A 17,581-nucleotide genomic window follows, 5' to 3' on the forward strand; every position below is an offset into this window, starting at 1 on the left:
AGCCCTGGGATTACAGGGGTGAGCCACCATGCCTGGTCACTTCTGTTTCAGTATCTCTACGGGGGCTCCAGTTTCCATGATTTCAACAACTCTGGGCTGGATACACAAGACAGTGACTCACTGCATTTTGAAACATGAAACTAGTGTTAAGAAGAGACAAAGCCGATCAGAGCCACTGGAGCAATGCATTCTAGAAGTTTGTTTTGCACCCACAGTTTTTGACAAGTAAAGAACTACAGACTGCTTTAAATAATCCTGGAATGATCCCTCTCATTTATAATCAGGGTACCAAAAAGTAGAAGTAAAAAAAATAAATAAGTTCCTTTCTCAGTTCAATGAAACCACACCAGAAAAATAACATGCGAACATCAGAAAGTTGGCTAGCAGCTGTGCACATCAATTGCACCTCCAGTTTAAAAGACCTGAGAGGAGTTTCTAACTGCAACCACATAGCTAGAATAAGGTGTGTCAGACACTGAATATACAACAGCCATTCCAATTCTCCTCTGATTTTCTACTTTTCCTATATGAGTAATTAAAAGATTCAGATACGCACTTGTCAATCTCTCTCATAGCCAAGTTTGACCAGTCATCCGCTGGTTCTGGTCAATGAGATACTAAGTAAGTCTTCCAGGGTGCTTCTTGAAAGTTTTCTCCCTAATAAAAGGAGAGAGGCACAGGAGGGCAAACCCTTGTCCCAGGCTTCCTTCTATTGTCTCCTGCCTATAGATCTGGTTGTGAGGGAACGTAATTCCTGGAGTTGCAGCAGCTGCCTTGCACATCTGGTGACAAGCCAGGGGACAGCAGACAATCCTTTGAGGAAGTGGGAACAGAAGGATGGGTACAGTATGAGTCCTTGGAGACAGCAAACCCAACTTGTTCTTTTGGTTAATTAATCAATAAATGCTATAATATAAATATATATTATATATTTATATTATATAATTTAAATAATTTATATATTATATATATAATGTAAATATATATAATAAATATACATGCTATGATATAAGCTCCTGTTTTTCAGGGCTTGGGGTCTTTGCAATCTATGTTAGACTGTTCTTGCATTGCTATAAAGAAATACCTGAGGACTGGTGTAGTGGCTCACACCTGTAATCCCAGCACTTTGGGAGGCTGAGGTGGGAGGATCACTTGAGCTCAGGAATTTGAGACCAGCCTGGGCCACATGGCGAAACTCCATCTCTATCAAAAACACAAAAATTAGCTGGGTGTCATGGCATGCACCTATAGTTCCAGCTACTCGGGAGGCTGAGGTGGGAGGATCACTTGAGCCTGGGAGGTGTGGAGGTTGCAGTGAGCTGAGATCACACCACTGCATTCCAGCCTGGGTGACTGAGACCCTGTCTCAAAAAAAAAAAAACCTGAGATCGGGTAATCTATTTAAAAAAAAGAGGCTTTACTGGCTTACTGCTCTGCAGGTTATACAGGAAGCATAGCAGCATCTGCTTCTGGGGAGGCCTCAAGAAGCCTCCAGTCATGGCAGAAGGCAAAGGGGGAGCAGGCACACCACATGGTGAAAGCAGGAGTGAGAGAGAGAGAGTGGAGGGGAGGAGAGGAACCACACACTTTTAAACCACCAGATCTCATCTGAATTCAGAGTCAGAACTCACTTATCATCAAGCAGATGGCCCAAGCCATTCATAAGGGCCCTCATGATCCAAACACCTCCCACCAGGCCCTACCTCCAACATCAGGGACTAGAAATCAACATGAAATTTGGTGGGAATACACATTAAAACAATATCATAGTCTTGGAATGGGACATCAATTGTGACGAAAACAAAACTATATCATAGTCAAAAATATCATAACTGATTTGGGGACTACGTGAAGAGAATGAACAAATCTGATTATGGGCAAGTATGTTTCAAACACAGAGGAAAAGGATGTATTCTAAGACTTCTGTTTGCAGGAAACATAAATTAATTATGGAAAGCATCTGATTTCTGTTCTCAATATAATTTTTTGAGACAGACAATGGCAAAAGATGAAACCACATCTGATGATAAGAATAAACTGAGGTGCTGATAGAGCTTGCTGAGAACTGAGATGCAAATAGATCAATGACATGTAGAGTGGAAGAGAATGAAATGGCAACATCAGAATTACCGTCTGAAATCTGTGATGTAGAGGATGAATATGAGAAGTTCTTCTAGGATGCAGATAAAAAGAACAAGAGGATAGAGATGAAAGAGGAAATGAATATATTAAACTAACATACACATAATTATGCCTAAACAAATAGGACAAAAATACTAGAGGAAATCTTTTTTAAATGGAAAAATAAGAAGTAGCAGAAAAATTTAGAAGAAAACGCACCAGACTTATCCTGGTGAAAGTTTTGAATTGAATAAAGGAAGAAAGGAGGCAGGCATGGTAGCTCACACCTGTAATCCCAGCACTTTGGGAGGCCGAGGCAGGCGAATCACCTAAGGTTAGGAGTTCGAGACCAGCCTGGGCAACATGGCGAAACCCCGTCTCTACTAAAAGTACAAAAAGTAGCTGGGCGTGGTGACAGGTGCCTGTAATCCCAGCTACTAGGGAGGCTGAGGCAGGAGAATAGCTTGAACCCAAGGTTGGAGGTTGCAGTGAGGTGATATCACGCCACTTCACTTCTTCCTGGGTGAAGGAGCGAGACTCCATCTCAAAAAAGGAAGAAAGGATAAAAGAAAGAGCAGAAAGAGGCTGGGCGCAGTGGCTCACGCCTGTAATCCCCACACTTTGGGAGGGCGAGGCAGGTGGATCACTTGAGGCCAGGCATTCAGGACCAGTCTTGCCAACATGGTGAAGCCCTGTCTCTACTAAAAATACAAAAATAGGGGGCTTAGTGGCCCACACCTGCAATTCCAGCTATTCGGGTGGCTGACACAGGAGAATCGCTTGAACCTGAGAGGCAGAGGTTACGGTGAGCCAGGATCCCACCACTGCACTCCAGCCTGGGCACCAGAGAGAGACTCTAAAAAAAAAAAAAAAAATGCAGAAAGAAAAAGAATGGAAGTCATACACATAGTCAGGCAGAAAAAGTGAACCACAAAGCAAAGCACAGGAAAGTACTAATATGCAAATGTGAACAGTGTCCCCTCTTAATACCTCCTCAGCCAATAGGAGTGGGAGAATGTTAGTTTCAGGAAAAGATGTCTGTGAAGGTGCCACTAAATCAAACCCAGGGTTAGAAAACTAACAAAGAAAGAAAGAAACATTTCTATATTTTTTCTGTAGAAAGTTCAAATGATAACAGATGCTGAGAGAGGCCAAAGTTTCTGCGGGTCCGAGTCTCACTGTGCGCTGAGGAGATCAGGGTGCAGGAGAGGGGTGGGAGATTGTGGCTAGATAAGGCTGCTACCCAGTATTTGTCACCACAGGGGTGGCCACGCAGGGTCCAAGGCCAAGAAGCAGCATGTTGGACATTTGGTTGGCTGGAAACACCACACCAGAACTCTCCCTGGGACGTGCCCTCTGGGGGGTTTCAGGAGGTGAGCCTTCTGCTAAGCCCCTGCATCTTATTCCTGGGGCATCCTGTAACTCTACTGAGCACCAGCGCCCATGATACAGACACTCCTGCTCCCAACATGCTCCCAGTCTAAGGCAGGATACAACCCTAATGAAATGTAATTCAGGGTGCTATAAGACTTTGGATGTAAAGGCAAGAGAGAGAACGGAGAGTAAAACTAATCCGGCCCGGCGTGGTGGCTCACCCCTGTATTCCCAGCACTTTGGGATGCCGAGGCAGGTGGATTATGATCAGGAGACCATCCTGGCCAACGTGGTGAAACCCTGTCTCTACTAAAAATACTAAAGTTAGCTGGGTGTGGTGGTGCACACCTGTAGTCCCAGCTACTCAGGAGGCTGAGGCAGGAGAATTGCTTGAACCTGGGAGGCGTAGGCTGCAGTGAGCTGAGATCGCTCCACTTCACTCCAGCCTAGGCGACAGAGCAAGATTCTGTCTCAAAAAAAGAAAAGGAAAGAAAATGAATTGGGTTTCTCTGGGCCGTGAAGAAAAGCGAAGGACCCTGCGGCCAGGGGAATAGCCTGAGTCTCAGCACAAACCTGGGAAAGAGCACAGAAGATTCTGGAAACAGCTAGTGGTACAGACGGGCTGCAGAGTTGGAGCCTGGAGAATGTTATGGAACCTGAAGACCTGGTTCACTGAAACGGGGCTGCCAAACACTCTGTCTTAACAACTAGAGCACAATTCCATGCACAGGACTGAATTTAATAAAATATAAATATAGGTGTGACAATAAAACATTTTACGATCCCCGAAATGGTGCTATATGAGCTAGCTAAGAATACTGCTAAAACCTTCATAGAAACGCTAATGGATTGCTATTCAATTGCTAAATATTTATGCGAAGACAAAGTTCTGAATGCTAACCATTATATAACACTACATATTAACCATGGTCTGTTGATAAAACTGCGCGGAGTAGAGGTGCAAGGATCAGCATTGTAGGGTGTTGCTTTCATTCATTCATTTATTCACTCAACAAACTGATTATTTACCGGGTGCCACAAGGCTAGAGGTGAGAAGACAGGTCTCAGCAAGGCAAGATTCTTGCCTTCAAGGAACTTCCAGTCTAATAGTGAAGACAAGTCAATCAAAGAGTGCCTTAAAAGGAGATGGACTCTGAACACACACCATGTGTGCAGTGGGCACACATGGGCTGAGGAGTGGGCTTCAGAGGTGAGGTGGTAGTAGAGACGACTGTTGAAAGATGAGTTGGGATCAAAGGCTTTCAGGGAGAAAGAGCAGAGGAAGAGCAGGCCATAGCCACAAGGCCATTTTTGGACAACTGCAAGTTCTTGAACAAAACATGAAGTGGGGGTAGGGGGATCTTTTAAATTTGTGAAGCATTCACAGTTGGTCAAGCTATATAATTACCTGGCTGCCTGCCAAAAAAAAAAAAAAAAAAAAAAGACACACCTGTGTGTGCATGCGTTTCAGCTGGCTATAGGATTTAGTCAGCTGGCATGTGTTTATTGCGTGTCCATTATGTCCATATGCAATAAAAGGCATATGGGGAAGAAAGAGAAGAAGAAAGCATGCAGAAACTCAAATATTGTGAAAAATGGAGTGTTTCGTGTTGAGTGCCAGTTACAATTGTGGTTTCATCTGACTCACCGTGACCAGCAGACAATGCAGCTATTGTGGTGGCTGGCACTGCAGTCTCATGGCGCCCTTGGTGCTCTTACGCTGCGGGTCTCAGCTCCCATTTCCATAAAGCTGCTTGATTGTATCGCAGCTTTGATAGGAACAGTTTTACTTTACCACCTTAATAAAGAATTGTCATTGCATCAAAAGGCAAACTGGAAATCTTCCTCCTACTGCTGCTACTGCACTTCCAGCAAAGCAGTGTGGGGACAGAAAGGTTTGATACCTTTCCTCACCCATCTCAAGGGTCACCGCTAACACTCCTATCACAGAAGACAGAGTGACAAGAGAAAAGCACAGCATATTTAGTTACGCGAAGTTGTATGTGACGCGGGAGGCTTTCAAAATGAAGATCTGAAGACTCAGGGAAAAATGTCTGTTTTTTATGCTTAGGTTTGATGAAGAAAGGATAGGCGTGTAGAAATGTAATTGAACAAAAGGGTATGAGTGAATAGTAATAAACTGAAACAGAAGCCCAGCAAGGCCTGTGTGTTCAGATTCTTCTGGGCCTCACTGTGTGGCATTCCTTCTGTAGAGGAATTCACTGTAGAGGGCAGGACTCCCATGAAATAGGGTTTTCAAGGGAAAAGGGAGAGAGCGGCGTTTCTAGGTTTCATGGTTTGCTTTCGGCCAGAGTGGTTTTGGTTTCTGTGACCCACCTTGGGGAAAGGAATTCTGTTTTCCATAACTTGCTTCAGGGGAAAATGGGAGAGGGTCAGAAAGACCTTGTTTCTGGCTGAATTCCTACAGCCAGCTGAAAAGCATTCATGCACACACAGGTTTTTTTTGTTTTTTGTTTTTTTTGGCAGGCAGCCAGAGGCCTTTCCTATGTTCAATTCAAAGTACTCAGCACACCAATGTGCCATACTTTGGGGTATCTTGTTCAGAGCCCCAACAGCAGGAAGAAGATAGGATAGGCATAACCAAACTGCCTGTGGGTACCACATACAAGTCTCCAGGTAGTTTCTAATTCTGTGATGTCCACAGAAAGCCAAGAATTCCCTATGGCCCTTTTTGAGAGAACTGGGATATAAAGTAAGGGCCCCCGTGAAGCACAGCCATGAGCAAAATGGCTAGGAATGCTCTACTTCATCATTATTAAGGGCAGACTGACTTCGGGACTGGGTATTTCTTGGAAAAGCACTCATTATGAATCCTCATCTTACTCTGTCCTTCCACACTGGCAACTTCTCCTCAGGCCACGTGGCTGCCCAAATTCTCACATCTGTGTGTACACAAACACAAACCCCACCTTCCTGCAAGGGCTTCAAACCACATTCTGATCTCTTGCTTCCTGTTCACTGCCAGATTTCTTAGAAACAGGTGTTTCTACTTTCCAGCATCCATAGGATAGCATCTTGATCTTGTTGTCATCGATAACCAGAACACAGAAAAAAAACCACTACTTATGCCTCTCTTCATTGTTATGCCATGGTTAAGTAGCCAGGAAAACTTCCTATGATGGAAGTCTTGAGGTATCAGAGCCACAATCTCAGAAGCGCTAAGGTTTAGCTTTATGCAGTGAATTAGAATTCAAAACCCTGAATGGGCAGGCTGAGGATCAAAGTGGAATTTTCAGCAGTCTTCAGCATCAGTAGTAAGGGAAGTGGGAAAGCTGGTTTGGGGCAGTATCCCTTAAAGCATATCATAGGGAAGATGTTAAAATTCAGACAACTGAGACCATAGCTTAATTCTGTAACATATAACTCCATATTGGTAAGCCCTCCATGTGAGACTAGGGTCCTAGAATGATCTTGTGCAAGGTTTTAACCTCTTAAAGACAAATTGCCCAGAGATAAGGAGATAGAATAGAAAGACGGATAGCAAGAAAGGGATATATGCTTTAATATAGAAAATTGTAAAAGGCTTTACGATTCATATAAAAATAATTCTTTAATGTCTCTGAAGAATTATACTCCATGGGTTTCAAGGAGAAGATTGAGAAACTGGGATGGCTTCCAGACCCTTTGCACATATCCCCATTTGTCAGTGTGCTGTGAGTCCTGGCCGGAAGAACCAGGCAAATGATCTAAGTCCAGAAGGCAGCAGAAGAGGTTGGGTCCCTATTCTGTCAGAAGCTCTTTCCTCCAGACAGAAGAAGTCAGCACTTAACAAACCACCTCGGGCTCTCTAAGGTAGGATAATGGAGCACCAAAGGAAGGAACTCTTGCATCTCAAGGCATTTTTCTCTTTGTAGGGACATAGTATTTTCCATCTAATGAAAGAGGAAAACAAGAAAGGGGAAGGAGAAGCACAGGGTAGCAAGGGCAATCTTCTGCTGTCAAAGCAGTTCTGCCATTGCTTTCCCTGTGTCCTTAACTCGGCAGCCCCAGGTGCCGCCTGTCCCACTGCATGCCCTTCCCAGGTGGCTCACTCAGTCAGGCCTCCAAGGTGGTCCAGTCTCCAACTTCACTTGTTTCTCCAATCAGAATATCAGAGACCAATCATCAACTGCCAAAACACATACACTAATCAACACAGCAAACATAGATAAAATGAACAATGACAAGTAGAGATAAGAATAATAATACAATATTCTTATCCAAATGTGAAGGTATGACCTAATTCTTGTTGTAGAGGAATTCATTGTTGAGAACTTTAAGATCATATGGGAAAAAGAATATGGAAACCATGGACATGAATAAACCTATAAGAGAGTACTTTAGTCATTTTGCATGCAAAAAAAGTAAAACAGCACATAAAATCAATAAATAACAGGTAATAGAGATATCACCAGAATATTAAGTATTTTGGGTGTAAAGACCAAATTTGTTCTGTTTCACTGCTATGTATATATATATTTCCCCAGTACCTAGGTAAGTGCCTGCCATGTAACCGTGCTAAATATTTGTTTTCTGATTAGCTAGATAAATTGCTGATTTAATTTTAATTTATTGGGTTTTGTTCAAAATGCTCATACATTTGCTTTATTTTTTGTGGGTTATGGTACTTTATTTGCTCCTCCATCTAAATATTCAGTGTTTTCTTCTCCTTATTTTTGGGGGTCCCAATTCCCATATCCTACCAGGATCCTGGAGTTAGAAAATACCTTGAGCATTTGCGATAGAAAGAGATTTAGATCACCTTTATGTGACCTGCTTATTCCACTACAGCTGAACAGCATTTTTAACTATGCCCTCCCCCAACCCCGAAAAGGCAGGGGTAAATAGCCTTAGCTCAGCCTATGAAAATGTGTGCCCGAGTACATTTCTAACCCATTTGACTTACATCTCAGATCTGATTCTTCTCTGTCTCCTTTGCTGGCACTACTCTTCTAAATGTGGGCATTGCCTAGGTCCCAGTCTTGATCCTGCTTCTCTTTTTCTCCTGTTTTATCTTCCTAAGTGATCTCACCCATTCCTGTGGCTTTAAATACCCAATGCATGCTGCTGGCTTCCAAATGCATATGTCCAGGCTTTACCTACCTTTAAGCTCCAAATCTGTATACCCAATCCGCTACGTAACATTTTTAACTGAATGTCTTACAGGTAAAACAAATAAACCATTTTACTAAGTCCAAAATAAACTTTTGATTTTTACCCTCCTCTTAATGACCCACCACCCACAACTGGTTCTATTCCTAACCTTCCCTATGTCGGTACCTTGCACTGCACAGTATATAGTACAATGCTCTCTACACTTCTCAATGGGTGTTGGCAGCATATAGTACTGTATCGAGTATATTGAATATTATAAAATCACCCACCCAACCGCTCAAGCCACAGAGTCATCCTGGGTTCTGACCCACTTACCCTCCATCTTCAATTATTTAACAAGTGTAATGTTTGTTTGTTTGTTTTTCGTTTTTTTGTGTGTGAGATGGATGGGGTCTTGCTCTGTTGCCAGGCTGGATGCAGTGGCACAATCTTGGCTCACCGCAACCTCTGCCTCCTGGGTTTAAGCAATTCTCCTGCCTCAGCCTCCTGAATAGCTGGGACTACAGACGTGCACCATCATGCCCAGCTAATTTTTGTACTTTTAGTAGAGACGGGGTTTTGCCATGTTGGCCAGGCTGGTCTCAAACTCCTGACCTCAGGTGATCCACCCACCTTGGCCTCCCAAAGTGCTGGGATTACAGTCATGAGCCACTGTATCCGGCCTTGAACAAGTGTAGTGGTTTTTGGCTCCAAAATAAGTCTTGAATCTGCCTATTTATCTCGTTCCACTCTTAACACCCGAGTCTAAGCTACTGTTATCTCTTGTCCAAACCAAGGCAACAACCTCTTCCCTGCTACCAGTCTTGCCAGTCTTGACTTTTAAAGAACTAATCTCTCTACATAGCAGCAAAGGTGACCTTTATAAATAGAAAACCTATAGCGTCAATGCCCTCCACACCTCTCAATGTGTGTTGGCCCTATTATACTTGGAACACAATGAAAAGTTATCACGGTGACCAACAACGCTCTACTCGAAGTGCCCCCTCTGTACTTATCTAAATTCACTGTAAGCCCTTTCTCTCCTACCTCTCCAGGCTCCCGACGTGTGACACGTTACATGCTGGTCATCTGACAGCTCCTAAAATGAAATGAGAACTTTCCTGCCCTAAGGCCTTGGAAATTACTTTCTCCTGGGACTGAAAGACTCTTCCCTCTACTACCTTTTTGTTTTGTTTTGTTTCTGTTTTGACGAGTTGCAAACATATAACAAACATCTGTGTTCTACCACCAAAAATTAAGAGTTGTTAACTTTTTGACATTTTTCCTTGGATTTGAACATTAACAAAAGAACAATATAAAGGTAAAGTCTCCTAGTTCTGCCTGTGTTCCATCCTCCTTTCTCCATACTCAGAACGAGTAAGGGATATTGCTGGTTTTTTACGCTACATTCATTTCTTTCTTCCTTCTGTTTAGCAAAACCTTGGCTTGTTAAGACATTCATGCACTGCCCATTCCCACCTCCACCCTCTGCCCCAGCACCCTCATGTGTTCAGCAGAGGCCGTTTGCAGCACGATTGTGGCCCAGGAGATAAAAGGGCAAGTTTTCCGGGGGCTGTGTTTCATTTTGACCCAGGCTATCCAGCAGGGAGCTTGTAGCACATCTAGAGGCTCCTATCCTCTCTCTCCTGCCCTCAAAGGTTTGCCCTCAGAGAACTGGGATGGGACCACGAGAGTCAGGCTCTTTGAATTGCTGATCCACTGCCGAGGACTGAACCATATGACACTCTTGTTTGTTCAGTCCTTACCATGTGTCATCGCTTATCTCAACATCACTGTCTGATCTAAACCAAAAACATCAACATCACAAATAGAAGGAAACTGGACTTCCTACGTGTCTCCATGCCTCTCCTCCCAAAAAAAGAAAGAAAAATGATTTCTCCTGCTATATCGAATCATTTTTTGGTTAGTGCGCTATTTTATCATAGTTGTATGTGTGTTTAAACTCAGTGCTATGAAAGACTTCTACAAGGTTAAATCTCCGCTGCAATACAAAATGTTTAAAATCTCAATTGAGAACTGACCTCCCTGTCTCTTCTCTCTGCTTGTAGGTTGTGGCATGTTTACCTTCCTGTCGTCTGTCACTGCTGCTGTCAGTGGCCTCCTGGTGGGTTATGAACTTGGGCTCATCTCTGGGGCTCTTCTTCAGATCAAAACCTTATTAGCTCTGAGCTGCCATGAGCAGGAAATGGTTGTGAGCTCCCTCCTCATTGGAGCCCTCCTGGCCTCACTCACCGGCGGGGTCCTGATAGACAGGTATGGAAGAAGGACAGCAATCATCTTGTCTTCCTGCCTGCTTGGACTCGGAAGCTTAGTCTTGATTCTCAATTTATCCTACACGGTTCTTATAGCGGGACGTATTGCCATAGGGGTCTCCATCTCTCTGTCTTCCATTGCCACTTGTGTTTACATTGCAGAGATTGCTCCTCAACACAGAAGAGGCCTTCTTGTGTCACTGAATGAGCTGATGATTGTCATCGGCATTCTTTTTGCCTATATATCGAATTATGCATTTGCCAATGTTTTCCACGGCTGGAAGTACATGTTTGGTCTTGTTATTCCCTTGGGAGTTTTGCAAGCAATTGCAATGTATTTTCTTCCTCCAAGCCCTCGGTTTCTGGTGATGAAAGGACAAGAGGAAGCTGCTAGCAAGGTTCTTGGAAGGTTAAGAGCACTCTCAGATACAACTGAGGAACTCATGGTGATCAAATCCTCCCTGAAAGATGAGTACCAGTATAGTTTCTGGGATCTGTTTCGTTCAAAAGACAACATGCGGACCCGAATCATGATAGGACTAACACTGGTATTTTTTGTACAAATCACTGGCCAGCCAAACATATTGTTCTATGCATCAACTGTTTTGAAGTCAGTTGGCTTTCAAAGCAATGAGGCAGCTAGCCTCGCCTCCACTGGGGTTGGAGTCGTCAAGGTCATTAGCACCATCCCCGCCACTCTTCTTGTAGACCATGTCGGCAGCAAGACATTCCTCTGCATCGGCTCCTCTGTGATGGCAGCTTCGTTGGTGACCATGGGCGTCGTAAATCTCAACATCCACATGAACTTCACCAATATCTGCAGAAGTCACACTTCTATCAACGAGTCCTTGGATGAGTCTGCGATTTATGTACCAGGAAACCTGTCAGCCAGCAATACTACTCTCAGAGACCACTTCAAAGGGATGGCTTCCCACAGCAGAAGTTCACTCATGCCCCTGAGAAATGATGTGGATAAGAGAGCGGAGACGACCTCAGCGTCCTTGCTAAATGCTGGATTAAGCCACACTGAGTACCAGATAGTCGCAGACCCTGCGGACGTCCCAGCTTTTTTGAAATGGCTGTCCTTAGCCAGCCTGCTTGTTTATGTTGCTGCTTTTTCAATTGGTCTGGGACCAAGTAAGTACTTTATTCTTTATTCCTTCCCTCTTTCCCCCTGTTAATATTAATGTATTGCTTTTGACCAGTCAGAGCATGGTACTGCTATAGTACCTCATACATATAAGTGCTAGAAGCAAGACAAGGATAACATTGGTCATTTGATGCTCCTTCTAATGCAGAAGGCTTTTATCGCTTATATCTGCTTCTGAGAAGTACAGGGCTAGTGTTCAATTGAAAGATATGTTTCCCACTATCTGTCACGTGAGGATACTAACTCCCATTGATTGAGGATGAACCAGACCTGTAAAGATATTTACTGCCCAAGGGAATTACATTGCTTTGTGAAAGCAAAATTTGCTGCAGTAACATTTTCCTCCATATCATCTCTGAGTTTCTTCCTATGTAGAAGAAAAAAGTTCAAATGTTTAGATTTTCTTAAAGACACAATAGTGGATGCATTCTTGTGATAGTAAAGAAGGAGGACATTATGAGTTGAGAAGGAGGATGAATTATTTTTTTGAGTACATCTTATTCACTAGAGTAGCCTCCCGGGGCGCTTTACTCTTTTCCATTAAACAGAAGCATAAAAGTCTAGTTGCTGTCATTCAACATAATACTAACAACTGACAGGGACATAGCTATGAGGTTGTTTTATTTTATAGAACTAGTCTGCTCTAATGACAAAGTATGAACACCTCTCTTCGGCAAACGCTTTTAGAGATGGATTTATTAGAATAGATTGTTTGTGGCAGTTCTCTCGTCTATTAGCCTCATATCTAAAGCCTGAATGTCTCTGTGGGGAGGTTGTGAAGGGTAGCCTCTATTACTTCACCTCCTACTCCATTCCTTTCTCTCTCCCTTTCTTTTTTAGTCCTCTCCTTCCTTTTTCTTTCCTTCTCAGTCCTTCCCTCTCTATCACAAAGTTGGTTTTGAAACTTGTTGACAAGGATCAAGGAGGCAATCAAATTGGCTCAAATAATGGAAAGCATTGGAGGTTTTGGGCAATAAGAAGACATAGGTTGTGCTGAAGAAGAAGGAATTTTCTGGAGAGAGGTAGGGCTCTGGTTCCAGGTACTGGACAGGGTTTCTGGGAAGAAGGTCAGGTAGGGGCTTGCTCTAGTCATCCACTGTTAACTCATTAACTATTCATTTAAGTGATATGTATTGACTGATGAACTTTTTCATAACCAAGAACTGTGCTAAATGATGGGGAAAGGGTAATGAACAAGATAGACACTGTCCCTATCTTCAGTGAGATTGTAGATGAGTGGACTGAGCTACACTCTCTGTATCTGCCTCCTTCTGGTCAGCAACCAGCAGTTTTGGCCTGCTTAATCTCAATTAATAACTAGACCTGCACATGGCTGATATGGCCTCTCCTGCTCTAGCTCTGCCTCCTCATTTTTCAGCTTCTACTCCCACTTCTAAGTGCACTTAGTTTCTAGATTCTGATTTGTTCAAATTCTTGGGTGAAATCTGATTGACATTGCTCTTTGCTGTGCCAAGTCAGAGATGGAAGTTCAGGCTTAATCACCTGTGGCAAGATTGGGTCATGGTCCAAGGCGTGGAAGACTGAAAGTTGGCCCTTTCTCTGTACTTTGAGTAGACATATTTCCTCCTGTTAAGACGGCTTGGGCAGATAGAATAAACATTACAGTACCACCAGCCTCTGATGACTCAGACTTCTTCCTGAACCTTAAACCTGCTTTTTAAGACTTAACAATGATAATTACCATTAATGAACAGTTTCCTGGGAACAGATTTCTACCATTATTTTGGGATTCAATTATCTTGAATGTATACCTATGAGATACTTATGTGGCTACTATGATACTTTAAACTAAAGAAATTTGAGCTAACAACTTACTTGTATTTTTATTTATTTTATTTTTATTACATTTTTATTTTATTTATTTACATTCTTATTTCAAGAAACTCTTCAAAGCAGAAGGACAAGATATGGGTGCACTCTTATACTAAGAAACAACTTAGATTTGGGTATGAAACTTCTCTATGTTAACAAGCACAGTAAGTTTTGCGCATTTGATAAACTTCAGGTGGTAGTTCCATTGGTTGCTTCTGCTAGCATCTCTTTTTCTTGTATATTCATCATAAAATTAAAAGTATTTCCTTTGTACATCAACTTTCTTGGTCCAATTTTTCGAAATGTCAAGAATCAACTGAGAGTGTAAGAAAAAATCACAAAAAAGAAAGGGATACCCTCCTCATTCTAATTCAGTAAACCTCTCAGGTTGAAAGGGTATACATCATGGCACACAGCATAATGTGAGAGACATTGATTTTAGGCCTCTTGAACCAACCTACTCGTAGTTAGAGTCCTTTCAATCTCATGCTATCCATCTCTCTTTAGTTTTGGGGTAATTTTGAAAAATGCAGCAAACCTTCTAGTCGAACATATCATTTGATACCTTATTGTATTAGAGCAAGAGTTCTCCTTTTCAGAAAACCAAATTTGATTTTAGAAAAAATTACTGGATACTGGGCGTGGTGGCTTATGCCTGTAATCCCAGCATGTTGGGAGGCTGAGACTGGTGGATTACTTGAAGTCAGGAATTCAAGACCAGCCTGGCCAACATGGTGAAACCCCGCCTCTACTAAAAATACAAAAATTAGCTGAGTGTGGTGGTGCACAACTGTAATCCCAGCTACCCAGGAGGCTGAGGCAGGAAAATCTCTTGAACCCAGGAGGCAGAGGTTGCAGAGAACATTGCATTCCAGCCTAGGCAACAGAGTGAGACTCTGTCTCCAAAACAGAAAAAAAAAAAAGGAAAACATTATTGGTGGCTGTTTGTCTTTCAATAACATTCTATGCTAATTCTTTAAAAATATAGTTTAAGCTTTAGATTCCACTAATATTTATTGACACCTAGTATGTCAAATACTGTGCTAGGCAGTTTTTACATACTTTGGAGTACTTCATTTTAACTTCAAAACAAGCCTGAGAAGAAAGGATATTCACTGCATTTTACAAATGAAGATACTGAGTCTCAAAGAAATTAAGTGACTTGCTGAAATAAATGAAAACATGTTTTGTCTTCTGAAATTCAACATTAATCTCAAGCCTAAGACAAGAATAGGCAATCCTGTGTTGGTCTTGAAAGTAAATGTTAATTATTTTTAGTTCAGTCCTCTCCTTGAAAGTCCACTAGAAGGAAGAATGAATAAAAATAGTGTATCATTGTCCTTCCATCAGGATACTCATGGACCATTCCGCATTTTTGCAAAATAGAGACATAGTCTTTTTCTGAAGCTCTGCTAAGTAAGTGAACATGTACTTTTTATAAGACTGAGAGTTGTTCCTGCACATTTACTTGCATAACTGAATGTATTAAAATGTTGAATGCAGAATTCAAGCTCAGCAGATATAACAAGGACCAAATTAACAATGACTTAAACAAAGTTAGACGTTTCTTTCTCTCTTACTTAACAGGTGGAGTTGGGTAGTTCTGGGTGTTGTGGAGGTACCCAGGGTCAGACACCTGAAGTCTACAGTTTTTCTATTCCTTATTTCAGCCACTACTTTAATACTGGTTTCTAGTCTATCATGATGACCATTTTTATAAGATGCATTTAAAAATCTCATGCATATTAAAATGCATTTAAAAATCTCATCATCATTTATTCATAGCTAATGGTCCCTTGGGAATAAGTAAAAATGCACGAGTGCAGTCAACGAAAGGGAGGTTGGGTAGAGAAAGGCCTGAGTAATCTCTAGACAGCCTGAGCAATTGCAGCAGGGAGTTAGAACGGCTGTGAGTGATACGGTAAGGAATTTCTTACAGGGATTCGGCATCGCACAATTGTAGGAGAAGCTGAGAACACAAAGGTCTGGAAGGGGAGAGTTGGGGAAAAAGGAAAAATTTATTAATCAAGGCACGGAGGGAAGCTGGTGAAGAAGCCCGTGGAAGGCTGCGGCCTTGGCATCTGGTGGTGGCCTGAAGCTTCTGCTTGGCAGCAGAGCAGGCAGGAGGAAAAGCTGGACTCAAAGCAGAGGGAAGCAGAGACGACCCACTGAATCCGGTAGACAAACTGGAATCCATGAGCGGGCACTGCAGCACGCATGTCTCTTCTCTCACCACTTCACTCCAGTGAGGCAGGCGACCTGCAGAAAACCTGCTGTCTTCTCCCAGAGCCTGCTCCAGTGCTTGGAGAAGCTGCAGGAGGAGATCTGACCAAACTCGCTGCCCCCCACCCCAACGAGGGGAACCAGTATGGGCAGCAGGGTGCACGAGCTGCGGGGGTAGCTGGGCCTGGCACCAACGCCTCAAGCACAGCACTGTGGGGTCACTTTGGCCTTCCAAATCATGCAAATTTCTCTTCTTTCTAACCCTCACCGGGAGCTACCCAGGGAAGGGAACTCTGGGAAATGTCCTTCCAGCTTAGTTAAGTAACACAGCACAAAATCACCACCGTAACACACTCTGGCTTAAGGGAGAATACATGTGACTCTAGGGGAGAAAAATTTCAAAAGGTCAAGGGCTCCGAATTCAGTTCATTGCTGCGATAGACTTTAAAAATCAAAATGTTAATTATTCAAATATATGACTAGCTTCCATTCCATCTAAAACAAGAGGTGAGGTCATTTCATTAAGGTCTCCTGGCCTTCTGTTTCTTTAGCTATAAAACTGAAAAACACATTTGCTAATGCATTATAAAGGCTTTCCTGCTTGTTTTCTCAGGAACGTTAATTATCTCCCTTGAGCTGATGACTCTCACTTATCTCCAGCTCCATCTCTCACATGATTTCTGCTTCTTTCTTTCCCAATGAGTATTAAACTCTTCCCCCTCGACGCTTCACTGTCAGCCAAACACAACAACCTCAAAGCTGAATTCTTTTGCCTTATACCAGAGTTCTTTACCACTTCCATTCCCTTTCCAGAGGGCAGTCACTCTTCCTGCTACTCCGAGCGATGCTCTGGGGCTTTTTCTCAGTTCGGTCAGTGATCTCAATGGCTCTTGTATTATGGTTTCCTTCCTATTTCTGCCTGCCAGTGCTACCTCTTATCATCTCATTGTCAGATTACTGGGATACCTTTCCAGAAGTCTTTGTCTATTCGAGGTCCTTCTCACATCCATCCATCCTCCAGACCACTGTCAACCAAAAATGAGTGACCAACTCTCCAAAGCAAAGAGTTCAGTAGGGAATAGCAGGGGGGTTGCAAACCTGTGGTATGCATGCTGTGATGGATCATAGACCTATCTGGGGGTTGGGGTAAAAGGGAAGCTTTTAAAGACAAAAAGAAGTCCATGCAGACTGTAACCAAAGGTTACAAAGAGCAAAGGTAACAGGGGTTTGTTACAGAAGCTGGCATTAGCTTATTGGTTGGTAGAGACAGACTTGCTAGGCAAGTGTCCTTGTGTAAACAGAATATTTGGAATACTACAGTCTTGAGGGATTTTCTTGCAATAAGTCCTATTACAGGAAAACCATGTAGTACATACAGAAATCTCTTGTAATAAGAGCTCCTTCTTTCCTGTCCTCCTGACTCCATTTTGTGTTTTGACATAAGTGACTCCATTTTGGTATTGGCAACTTTCATACCAATATTCCTTAAATACCATTTTTCTCATGTCATCAA

The 17,581-nt window shown here is 42.7% G+C and overlaps 1 protein-coding gene across 1 annotated transcript in view; it reads left to right on the forward strand.

Annotated features, from left to right (window-relative positions):
• Positions 1 to 17,581, forward strand: part of SLC2A12 (solute carrier family 2 member 12) — a 69,377-nt gene that overhangs the window by 16,253 nt on the left and 35,543 nt on the right. The window contains exon 2 of the mRNA XM_012474473.2: positions 10,659 to 11,999. Within this exon, the coding sequence (XP_012329896.1) occupies positions 10,659 to 11,999 (1,341 nt within the window). The remainder of the gene's footprint in view (positions 1 to 10,658; positions 12,000 to 17,581) is intronic.

The sequence above is a fragment of the Aotus nancymaae genome, unplaced genomic scaffold (genome assembly GCF_030222135.1).
Source record: "Aotus nancymaae isolate 86718 unplaced genomic scaffold, 86718_ANA_hifiasm-v0.15.2.pri h1tg000040l, whole genome shotgun sequence".
NCBI lineage: Eukaryota > Metazoa > Chordata > Mammalia > Primates > Aotidae > Aotus > Aotus nancymaae.